General features: G+C 40.4%; 1 protein-coding gene across 1 annotated transcript; it reads left to right on the top strand.

Moving 5' to 3' along the window:
- The first annotated feature begins 85 nt into the window (after positions 1–85).
- Positions 86–10,405, top strand: LOC146480443 (nucleolar protein 9-like). The gene is made up of 7 exons (XM_085109602.1): positions 86–814; positions 4,593–4,908; positions 5,615–5,813; positions 6,356–6,628; positions 7,685–7,921; positions 8,508–8,891; positions 9,598–10,405. The coding sequence occupies exons 1-7, from the start codon at positions 190–192 to the stop codon at positions 9,808–9,810; spliced, it is 2,247 nt and encodes a 748-aa protein (XP_084965728.1). The 5' UTR covers positions 86–189; the 3' UTR covers positions 9,811–10,405.
- Positions 10,406–10,576: the final 171 nt, after the last annotated feature.

Raw genomic sequence — 10,576 nt, forward strand, 5'->3', positions numbered from 1 at the left:
AGAGGGAAAAGTGGAAAACAAAGCACATGTACAAAACGCCCCCACCTCACCCCACTTCACCCCACATATGAATGCAAATTGTGAAAGGCTAGGATGCTAAGCTCTCATGTGGGTTTCAATATGGCGGACCGTTGTTTTATAATTTCGCATTTCTTTCGGCGGTCTTAAAAATGCATAAAAAGAATCACGATGAAAGACAAAAACGCCAAGAAGCAGGTCAAAGTAGCATCTGCGCTTGATGAGCAAACTTTTGGTTACTTTAAGAGAGTGGATGATGTGATAAATGACGATGATTTTGACGACGAGGAAAGTCGAAAATTCTTTGTGGAAAACGTCTTTACGCAAGTACAAAACAACGAAATGAAGCTCTTCTGTGACCAAATCATGAGCAGAACTATGGAGAAGCTTGCTGTATATTTGAGTGATGTCCAAATCCGCAAAGTGTTGCAAAACATTGAAGAGCATTTCTCCAAAATTGCCATGGATAAATTTGGCAGTCATGTTTTGCAAACACTCATTTGTATTATACCAAAGGCTATAAGATCGGAACGCAATAGAGTGAGAGAAATTTCACAGGAGGATGAAGACTTGAAAAGCGCCGAGGAATTGTTTTTGGGCCTGTGTGATTGCCTTAAAGAAAACTTGCCAGAACTTGTCAACCACACCTATGGAAGCCATATTGTTAGAGCAGTATTTGAAGTGTTGGGTGGCGTAAAGGTATCTGACAATGTTGTTCGCAGTCGAGCTTCACGCCAAACTAGAGAAAGGAGTAGTCATTCAGAGGAGAAAAAGCCGTTTATCAAGCTAAGTCAAGGTGTTTGTTATCATACATTTTAGTTACGAGGTCCCCTTTCCCACTGGTACTCAGGTATATTCCAGTCTGCAGAGCATGGCACATGCACGTGTGCATAACATCCACATGTGTTTGTTTGCACCTCAAAATTTCCACGATGCACACCAAATTCAGTCTACTGAATTAACTTGCTGAAAACAGTCATTACTAATACTGTTCTAAGATGTTAATTTTCCACTCAAATAAAAAGTGCAGTTGTAAAAATAGAAATTCAAAATGGCAACAATGGAAAATATGGAAGAAGGAGTATGGGACATGCAGGTTGGAGATAAAGATCTTCAAGCTAGGTTTACACTTAAGATTGGCATAGCATGTATCAGTTCATGCGGGTAACTTCAAAGATCATACTGCACATGGTGTATACAAGTACAGTGCTTTTGCACATGCCAGATCTCCTTGAGTTCTGCCATACTCTGCAGACTGGGGTACATGTATATGAGTGATTTGGAGGTGTGAATTAAAGTGCCCATAACAGAATTTTTTTTATTTTCTGATCTGAATCTTTACATCACGCGAAGAACCTCTGCGCAAAAATTTTTTGATTTGCATGAAACGCGAATTTTTCATGAATTTTACAAATCTTTAAAATCCTATTTTATTGCGGTCCACCCGCCCCGCTGATGAGAATGCCGATGGGCTCACAATAGGGCCACGTGACATGGTCTGTGACGTACATTCAGGAACTCTCGAGTCTATGCACTCGCTTGACCTTCAGTGAAGTACATTCGCGGCAGAAAGAAAATCATCAGATTCACCGGTAGGAAGGAAAAACTTAGCTCCAAATAAGTATATTCCATGGCAGAAAACTTATCTGACATGGAAAGTGAGCAAACCGCTGAAGAAAGCAGCTAGGACGAAATTGAAAGCGTCAAAGTCGAGGCGATAGATGGCGTCCACTGATGATACACTCGAACCGTACGCGGACGAGCCGATAGCAGACGAAGAATGGCTAAAAAAATATCGCAAGGAACAAGAGGAGAAGCGACAACTCGAGGAAGATTTAACGAAACGCTTGGAGAATAGAGTGCGTGTTAGTGGATGGTAAAGTTCTCACCTTACATTTTGCATACGCGCTCTTCATTATCATCTGTCAAAACTATGGCCAAGTACTCAGATACATTCGAACGAATTGTTTTCCATGTAGATGTACTTGTGGTAACTGTAGCCGTGATCTGCTAGCAAATATCAGCGAGTGCTACTGCTGCAAGGAACTCGAAGGCAATTGGGAAGCGCTGACTAGCGACATTGTTCTTGCGGAACTACAGCAAGGACACGAGTTGAACTGTGATAATAATAGCTTGTCTCGTTCTCTGAAATTTCAGCCGTAAATTTAATTGTAGGATGGAAGTTGTTAGCTTGTCCAATGAACAGGTTAATTTCCTTTTTGTCACTGTCCCACAGTTTACGAAATCCATTGTATCTTTTAGGCGCATGCGTCTTGCGAAATGTTCGAAGTCTAACTAGCCTGGGTAGCAGTCGTTTCCGTTTCCTTCAAGCCAAGCGGGGTAAGCGCGCGACGGCCCGCTCCTACCTTTTTGCTCCTTTTTGCCTAATGCCCTCGCGCTTACCCCGCTTAGCCTGAAGGAAACGGAAACCACTGCTATGCAGGCTAAAGTCTAACAAGAGTTGGCGTCTAATGTAATTCGTGTCTGTCACCGGTGTCGGGACAAATTTGAGCTTTTTAGAAATAACGCTAACAGGCTGTCGCTAAGTTGTTTGTTTGAAAAATTCTTTATGAATTTCTCGTGTTTTTCTCTTTTCTGTCTCAATCCGTTTTTAGCCAATTTTTTTCTGCGCTCTTTGCGCTTGTTATTTGTTTTGTGCCCTTTTTTATTTTGAACCCCTGTTGTGGTGGTTAGGTTTTCAGAGATAACGCTGTTATACTTTTCAACATTTTTATTGTTTGCAGAATACAATATTTGTTTGAGCTCGTTGAATTCTTGCTGCAGTTTATCTACCTTATCTACATCGTGGTTTACAATGTTTTCTGTGTTCACCGAGCGCGACTGTTATCGCATCGATCTATTTACATCAGTGGTAGCATTTGTGGTAGTATTTTTTGAGAGCTTGGTCTCAATGAAACTTCGCAGATCTCACGATCTATGAGAATATATACCAAAACAATTACGCCATATTTTATAAAACTTGCGACTGAGTTAATAGTGAGGTCAAACTATAAACCTCAGAAGGTTACAACGCTTAGAATGTCACAAGCGGGTGTGAATATTCAGTATCGAAACCTTACCATTCACTTTTCCTTGCTCCTCTTCGAAGGTGACTCTTGGTCTTCGTCTTCCTTTTGCTTAGCTGTTTTAAAGGATAAACACAAATGCGATGTCATCCTACTTCAGTTCACATTTTAAGTTTAAACCTGAATTCATCAGCCTTGTGAAATCCTCGTCATTGAAGTGCAGCGAGCACAAGGACGAGGTCTTTCCAGGCGCACGTCCACATCTTCCTTCGCTCCAGCATAAAATCGATCCATTTCTTTCGCCTCCTCAGTCTTTGCGGGCATGTGGTGCCAAAGAAAGGAATCCTGTGCATGCTTATTCCATTCGCTTCGTCTTTAATGTTTCCACATCTCGCTGCAACACATCTTTCCGGCATTTTCGAGAAATGTGCAGAAATACCGCGACTTGTTTTCAGTGAGATCCAGAGAAAGGCTGAAGTCATGTGTTCCTGAATCTACGTCACAGCTCTTGCTAAACCGAGAGGAGACTAATGCAAATGGTGGGCCAAAATGGCGGCAGATTTGAACGTCTTATAAAATTCATAAAAAATTCGCATTTTATGCAAATCGAAAGAATTCCGATATGGGCACTTTAAGCCAAGTACTACATTTAGTTACAACCAAAATTAGTCCTATTGTGCTAAAACTAGACCCAGGAAAAGTCCAATAGCCCAGAATGTAAACTGAAGAAACCAATTCTCTGCATTAAGTCCTAAAACGTCCCTACCAAAACCTTTACACCCAAAAAGTCCACCAGAAAATGTCAAACCCCAAAACATCCCTGATGATAAATTTTAAACTCAAAAAAGTCTTTGAGCCTCCCATCACCAATATACCTCTGGTCTTTTCTTACTCTAATAAGATGAAGGTGCATCATGTAGTCCAAAGAAAGTCAAGGTCAGAAATTCTATTCTGAGCAGCAAGGATCTCATGAAACTACATAAGGCCATTGTGCAGTTCCAGAAAAATTCCATACACACCCCATGGAAGGTCATCGGAAATTCCTAGAGGGAGGGGGGGTCTTAAAAGTCAAAATTTTAGAATCAATGTATGAAGCTAAACTGGAATTTCCTAGGGGAGGAGGGTGCAAAACAAAAAGCCCTCCGTGGGGGAAGTATAGATATTTTCTGGAACTGCACGTTTCCCTTTCAACATTTACCATCAATGATGTTATGAGATCGGTCAGAATAAAAAAAAAAGGAAAGGAGAGAAGGAGTTCAAAACCAGAAGGCTTAGTTACCCAAAATCACCTGGAAACAACAATTTTGTTTAGTAACAATACCAAGATGGAATGAAACACAAATAATGTTTGGTTCTAGTTCTTAGAATAGTATCAGTGATTCTCCGTAGTAAGACTGAAGTGGATGACTTCACTTCCTGTATGGCTTTCACCTACCTACTGGGATACTTGATAATTACAGATATCAGTATTACCAACTTCTTTGGAGAAGGAGGGAATTGAAAACCAGGTAACCTTTGTCAATTATATTCAATTTGCTTAATATTCAGTTGGAAATGCCTTTGGAAGTGGTGCTCTCAAACCCATGGAGACTGTAGCAGTTCCTGAGAGTTTTCCACCAGTTCTCAAGCAATTCACAAAGATCATAATTAAAATGGAGCTGCAGAAGTTGGTTCTTCACCCTGTCAGCAACCCTCTCCTGCAGACACTGCTGTTGGTTTTACACAAGAAGGATCAAAAATTATGTATGAAGCTGTGTAAGGCAGTTATGTCAAAAATTGACATGTTTAGTAGCAAGAAAGAAAAAGTCAAGGGACCAAGAAAATTGAAAGATGCAGATAAGGATCAGGATGCCATAGAAGAAAGGTGGGTGTGAGAACAGTGGGGTAGTCCCAAGGGGCCGGGGGGGGGGGGGGGGGGGGACTAATTGAGAATCTTCAGTTACCAGTAATCTCCACATGTGCATGTTTGTAAATTTGTTATCGTTATCTTGTTGTTATTGTTATCTTGTTTAAAACTCAGTTTAAAATTAGTTAACATCACTGAATAGAATTCAATTATAAAAAATAACAACTTATATATACAGAGGTTTTATTAAGGGTCGGGTATCGGGCAAATTGACTGCTTGTGAACACGACTTTGCCTAGTTCCTTTTAACATCTCAACCAACCTTTTCCATAAAGTTCACTATTTTACCCAGGTGCGCTAATCTCTTGCTTGCTGCTCAAAATCTTAACGAATTCCCTGTATATACTGTACATATACACTGTATATAAATTTGTGTTGTTTGACGAAAGTAACACTTAAGTCTTGTACAAACCCAGATGAAAGTGGGTTTCAGAAAAATTCATTCATGTTGGTATTTTTCTGAAGGAGAAAAACTGGAGAACCCAGAAAAAATGCTCAGAGCAAGGATGAGAATCAACAGGAAAAGTCATCTCACTTACGATGCTGTGTCTGTGAATCCTGTTGGCAGTAGTTGGAAAGGAACATTATCATAAACGAGCCACCCCTTCTCTCCCAATCACAGATGACCCATAGAGGAGCTAACCTCTGCTTCTTTTGTCTTTAGTGACTACAGAGTTCCTGTTCTTCTTTCTAATGAAATAAGCAGTCACATGATAGAGAAGATCCTACATGTTGTTACACCTGAGCTTTGGCAGGAGATTTATGAAGCTTATTTTGATGGTCATGTGCCTCAGTTGGCCCAGCATCCCATTGCAAACTTCATTGTGCAGCATCTAATGGCCAGTGCAACAGACAAGACACAGGTGGGTCATCTAATTTCCTGTCCATCAAGGATCGTTGTCACAAATTTCTATGGTAAGGATTAGTAGTCAGGCATTTGGGAGACAGAGCAAGATTGATTGACACTTAATTTACCAATCAGTAACCTTTTCGAAACTGCTTTACATGAAAGCCAAGTACATGTATCAAAAACAAAAATAGTAATTAAAGGCATTCTATCAAGTGTGTATTAAACTATGGATGCCAGTTAGGGCTCAACAGATGATAGCTCTCATTTGAAAGACAACACATTTATTGTCTGTTTCAGAGAGCCTGTTCATGTCATTTCCAGAAATACTGGTCATGCCTGAAGTAGACTGGCTGTAAAATTCGTACTTGGCTACGAGGCTTAGAGGAATAAAACAACATAAATTAACAGTGAGGCTCAGGGATGAATTGATTAATTTCTTTTGTTTTATTCCCCTAAGCTTTGCAACCAAGCTATAATAAATTATTTTAATATATCGAAATTAGTTTATTCATAAGTGAATTGAGAATTTATGGCCATATTTGTGTTGTTTTTTAGGCAAAACAGATGATTGCTGACTCGCTTCCTTACTTGGAAGATCTCCTTGCCGTGGGGCACATGGGAGTTGTGATTAGAATGGCAGAAACTGCCGTCCGGTTTGAGATAAAACAGAAGAAGATTGTCAAGGCTCTGTTGCAGGCATTCCATTGTGAAGAAAAAGAGAAACAATCAAGTGCTGTTGTTCTGATATCCTCATTGACAACTTATGACATTTTCTTTGGTTCAAAGCAAAGTGAAAAAGATGACGATGAAAATAACAATGCTTCTGAGGTGTGTTCAGCGTTACAGTGAAGTGCAGGGTATTGTAGTCTGTGCTTAGAATCTTCCATAAAGTTCCTATTAAAATTACAGCTCTATATAAGCCCTGAGTGGTATCTGTTCAAAGGGCTTTTAGGGGGGTATATTTTTGGGGAGCTTGCCGAAAATTTGCATTTTAGTGTGGGCTGAACTTGACACCAAGTGCAGCTCAAATCAGCTTTAAACTAATAGCTTAAGGACGGTGCCTACTATTGTTACTGCGCATACGTTCTGCGCATCGCGAGATATTTGGGTTTCCTATGGGTGGTGCATACTAATACAGGAATATTTTTATGCAGTTTGAAACTTAGCAAATGCTTTTGGTATCTAAAAAGAAAATTGGGGGTAACCATGCATTTTTCAGAGATAATTTAGCTTCAATTTGGGAAAAATCCCATACATTGCTTTATATTTTGGCGGTTTTAAGAGATATTATTGCTCAATTATCTCTGAAAAATGCCTGGTTATCCCCAATTTTCTTTTTTGGATTCCAATAGCCCTTGCTAATATCTGCTTTTCCCGCATAGTCATAAACCGCACAAAAATACTTTGGTATTAGTAGGCATCATCCTTAAAGCAGCTAAACCGAACAATACATGGGCTTACTATCAGAATTGGGTTTGCATCTTGAACATGGGAGGGTCATATTTGGAGGTGGGAGCCTTGTGTTTCAAAAAGGGGCTAATATTGTGAATTTTATGGTGTTGTATTTGGCTTCCCATCTTTTCATTTATCAGAGAACACAACCAGCTATTTCCACCTCTGAAGTTGTAGTTCTACCAGAATGTACTTAATAACCCATCTGAGCTACAGCTGTAAGCTACAGTCTTGGACAATTCAAATGAAAAATGAAGGCCACCCCGCTCCCCCCATGATACATTTTGCTTTGTGCACAAATTCATTATTGGTTTGGGGGAAGGGTGTTTAATTTCCTTTTTTATTTTTTAATTCTGTCCAAGATGGTAGGTTTGATTTACCCCGCTTGTTAGTGTTTTACTTTACTTCACATTCCACCCTCTTTGTTCTTAGGAAGGAGTTGCAAACAGTACAAAACTTAAATCCGTCAATTTCCATGGAGCCCTGTTGCTGAAGACGTTGTTTGACTTCCAAGATGCCAGCAAGTTGGTCAAGAGCTTTCTCAGTCTTTCATTGGACGAATTACTGATTCTTGCCCAAGACCCAATGGGTTCTTATGCTGTAGAAGCTTTCCTTAAGAGCAGATCTGTGACATCTGAGAATAAGCACATGCTTATTGAGAAATTCAAGGTAATGGTTTAAACTATTTAAAGCTCCTTAATCTGGAGCCAAACCACGAGTTCCGTTCGAATGGAGCCCTTCAGGATTACTCCTCTGTGATGCTGTTGACACGTAATATACAGTACGATTATCAAACAAGAACTCCTAAAGTGTGACCACTCAGAGGGACGCTATTCAGTATTTTTTTTTTAGTATCCAGATGCTTTAGAATTTATTAGAGCTAGCACTTTGGAACTGTTGTGGGTTACCGGTTTCCTTTTAATTTCTCATCAAGTAAATTTTTTTAGATATAGTCACTTTGTAGCAATTTTTCAAGACCGTTGTAAGAACTTGAAAAAGTAACTCAACTTTTCCAAGTTTGATCAGTTTCAAGTTGCCATCCATTTCCATCGTGGCCATCTGAAGCGAATGACTTTGTTTCACGCAGTAATTTCAGTGTGCTAGTGTAGTTATTTTAAAATAATCTATCAGTCCCTTCAGGTAGCAATATATTAAGAAGAACGAAGAAGCTTATGTCAGTCCTTGCACAGACTAACTCGGTTTTGTCTACAGAGAACAAAAAGCGTTGAATTTAATATTCTCTCTTACTTTCCAGGGAACCTTTTCAAAGCTGGCATGCGAGAAACAAGGCAGCCATGTCGTGGAAACATGCTGGAGACAAGCTGAAGTAAAATACAAAGAAGCCATCACTCAAGAACTAGCTCACAGTGAACAGCAACTGAAAGGCAACTTGTACGGCAGAATTGTGCTGAGAAATTGCGGGGTGGAGCACTTCAAAAGAAAAGACAAGACTTGGCATGAAAGGGAACAAAAAGCTGCTAAGAAAAGAAAACTGCTTGAGGAAATTTTCGAAGAGAGAAGTGACAGTGTAGTGAAGAAGGCTAAACCAGCGGGAGAAACTAAGTTGACACAGCTGGCTCCAGAAATGGCCGCTTTGGGATTTACTGCGAGTGGAAAGCATACTGGAGATTCTGAGGAGGTGAGATAGTTAATAAATTATGGATGTCTTTGGTTGCGTATGATTGACCGTATTCCGGAAAAAGAATAAGAGGAATAACTGTTAGATTTCTCTTTTTAAGTGAATTTGAAACGTCCGCTGACACACGATAATTTACGAGCTATTTTGTATTCCTATTCCGGAATAGGATCGATCAAACGCACCCTTTGTTTATCTCTCAATTGATAGTTTTAAAGAAGTGATAGAGAGTCAAGTGAGAGGGTCGGCAAGGCAGATACAGAAAGGGAGTAGAAGGGTAGGCTTGATTACCAGCCGTTGTTCGGGAAATGAGCCCATTCTCACCCCCTGCTCACTCTTCTCGGGGAGGAAAGCCGGACCCGAAGGAGCGGTAGAAATCGAGCCTAGGAGAAGGGGCAAAGCTATACAGGCTAGGGAGGTGTTGATGTCTGAAGCACCACTTTTAAGACCCGGAAACATGGTGACGCGATGAAATCGAAGCGCGATTCCACGTTTGAAATACCTTCTTGTAATGCCGTTGTAGAATCTTGGTCGTACTTACTTATTTCACGCAGCAATTTTACTAGTTGTTACACGGTGTAAGTTAGTGAGTTTTGTATAAAACCGAAACCAAACAGATTCCGACTGAAGGTATTTTATGTCCAACTTATCAAGGTTGTAATTTTTTTAGCGGTACAGTAGTTGACAGTTGTTTTTTGTTTTCTCTCAGGATGTTGATAGTGATGATGTGGACGTTAAGAAGGAAACCGAAAAGAGATCGAAGAAGTCTGAAAACAAAAAAAGCAAACGTGAGAGATGTGAAAGAAACCGTTCGAGCAAAACGGACGATCGTGCTGAGATGGAATTCATTAACAGTGCAGTGAAAGCCACAAAGGCAACAAAAAAGTCGAAAAAAGAAAAGAAAAAGAATAAACAGAAATAACAGCTTTGCTGCAAAAAGTAAATCTTGTTTTAGGCGTTCAGAATGTGGAGGGCGAAGGAAAGGAAAGCGCAAACAAAAATATCGCGAGCACTGCACAAAGTGCCCACGAGAGATTTCCTACATTTGCCGGTACTCCTCCCTTCTCTTTTTGCTCACGACATTCTCTCCTCGTGCGCTAGCTATCTTTTCTTCCCTTGCCACAAGAGTGAACCATCGCTTTGCCTACAACTGCTGTCGCACAAACCCAAGCCAAAGTAATCACAATCGGTTGACCATATCATCGGCAGGGGTATTTTGGAGAACGCCGAATCCATAATAGTCCTTTAATGTCGGAGGTCTTCTATGAATTCGGCGTGCAAAATACCCCTGCCACCATGATCTCATCTGATGCCACTGGTGTCAGTCAAGTGCTGTCAATGACTAGAGACACACGTCCAACGTTGCAGTGAATTCCTCTTTCGAATGATGGTGTGTATCGTTGGCTTGGTCAACTAAGACCGCAAAGAACCTTTTCCCTTCTGTTTCCCTGTTATAAGAAACATTTCCTGTTACCTTAAAAATAATTTTTACTTCAATAAAGTCTTCCAATATCGCACATTTTTTTTATTACTTGTGGCTGTCAGTTTTATGTTGTGCGTTGAAATGTCGATGTCTATTTACATTCTGGCCCCGACAAAGCGAAAGGAAGGCGCAAGTCGACTTGCGAATCCGTCCGGTGACCCAACGCAGTGTTGAAGAAGACACCCTTCCCAGGGTTTTTCATTTC

The sequence above is a fragment of the Pavona decussata genome, unplaced genomic scaffold (genome assembly GCF_977016875.1).
Source record: "Pavona decussata unplaced genomic scaffold, jaPavDecu1.1 SCAFFOLD_53, whole genome shotgun sequence".
Taxonomy (NCBI): domain Eukaryota; kingdom Metazoa; phylum Cnidaria; class Anthozoa; order Scleractinia; family Agariciidae; genus Pavona; species Pavona decussata.

Bases quoted from the DNA above. Each gene is read 5' to 3' on its own strand.
- LOC146480443 (XM_085109602.1), top strand. From the start codon at position 190: ATGAAAGACAAAAACGCCAAGAAGCAGGTCAAAGTAGCATCTGCGCTT. The intron at 4,909-5,614 runs GTGGGTGTGAGA...TTTTGTCTTTAG, and splicing joins CAGGATGCCATAGAAGAAAG to TGACTACAGAGTTCCTGTTC. The intron at 7,922-8,507 runs GTAATGGTTTAA...CTTACTTTCCAG, and splicing joins TGCTTATTGAGAAATTCAAG to GGAACCTTTTCAAAGCTGGC.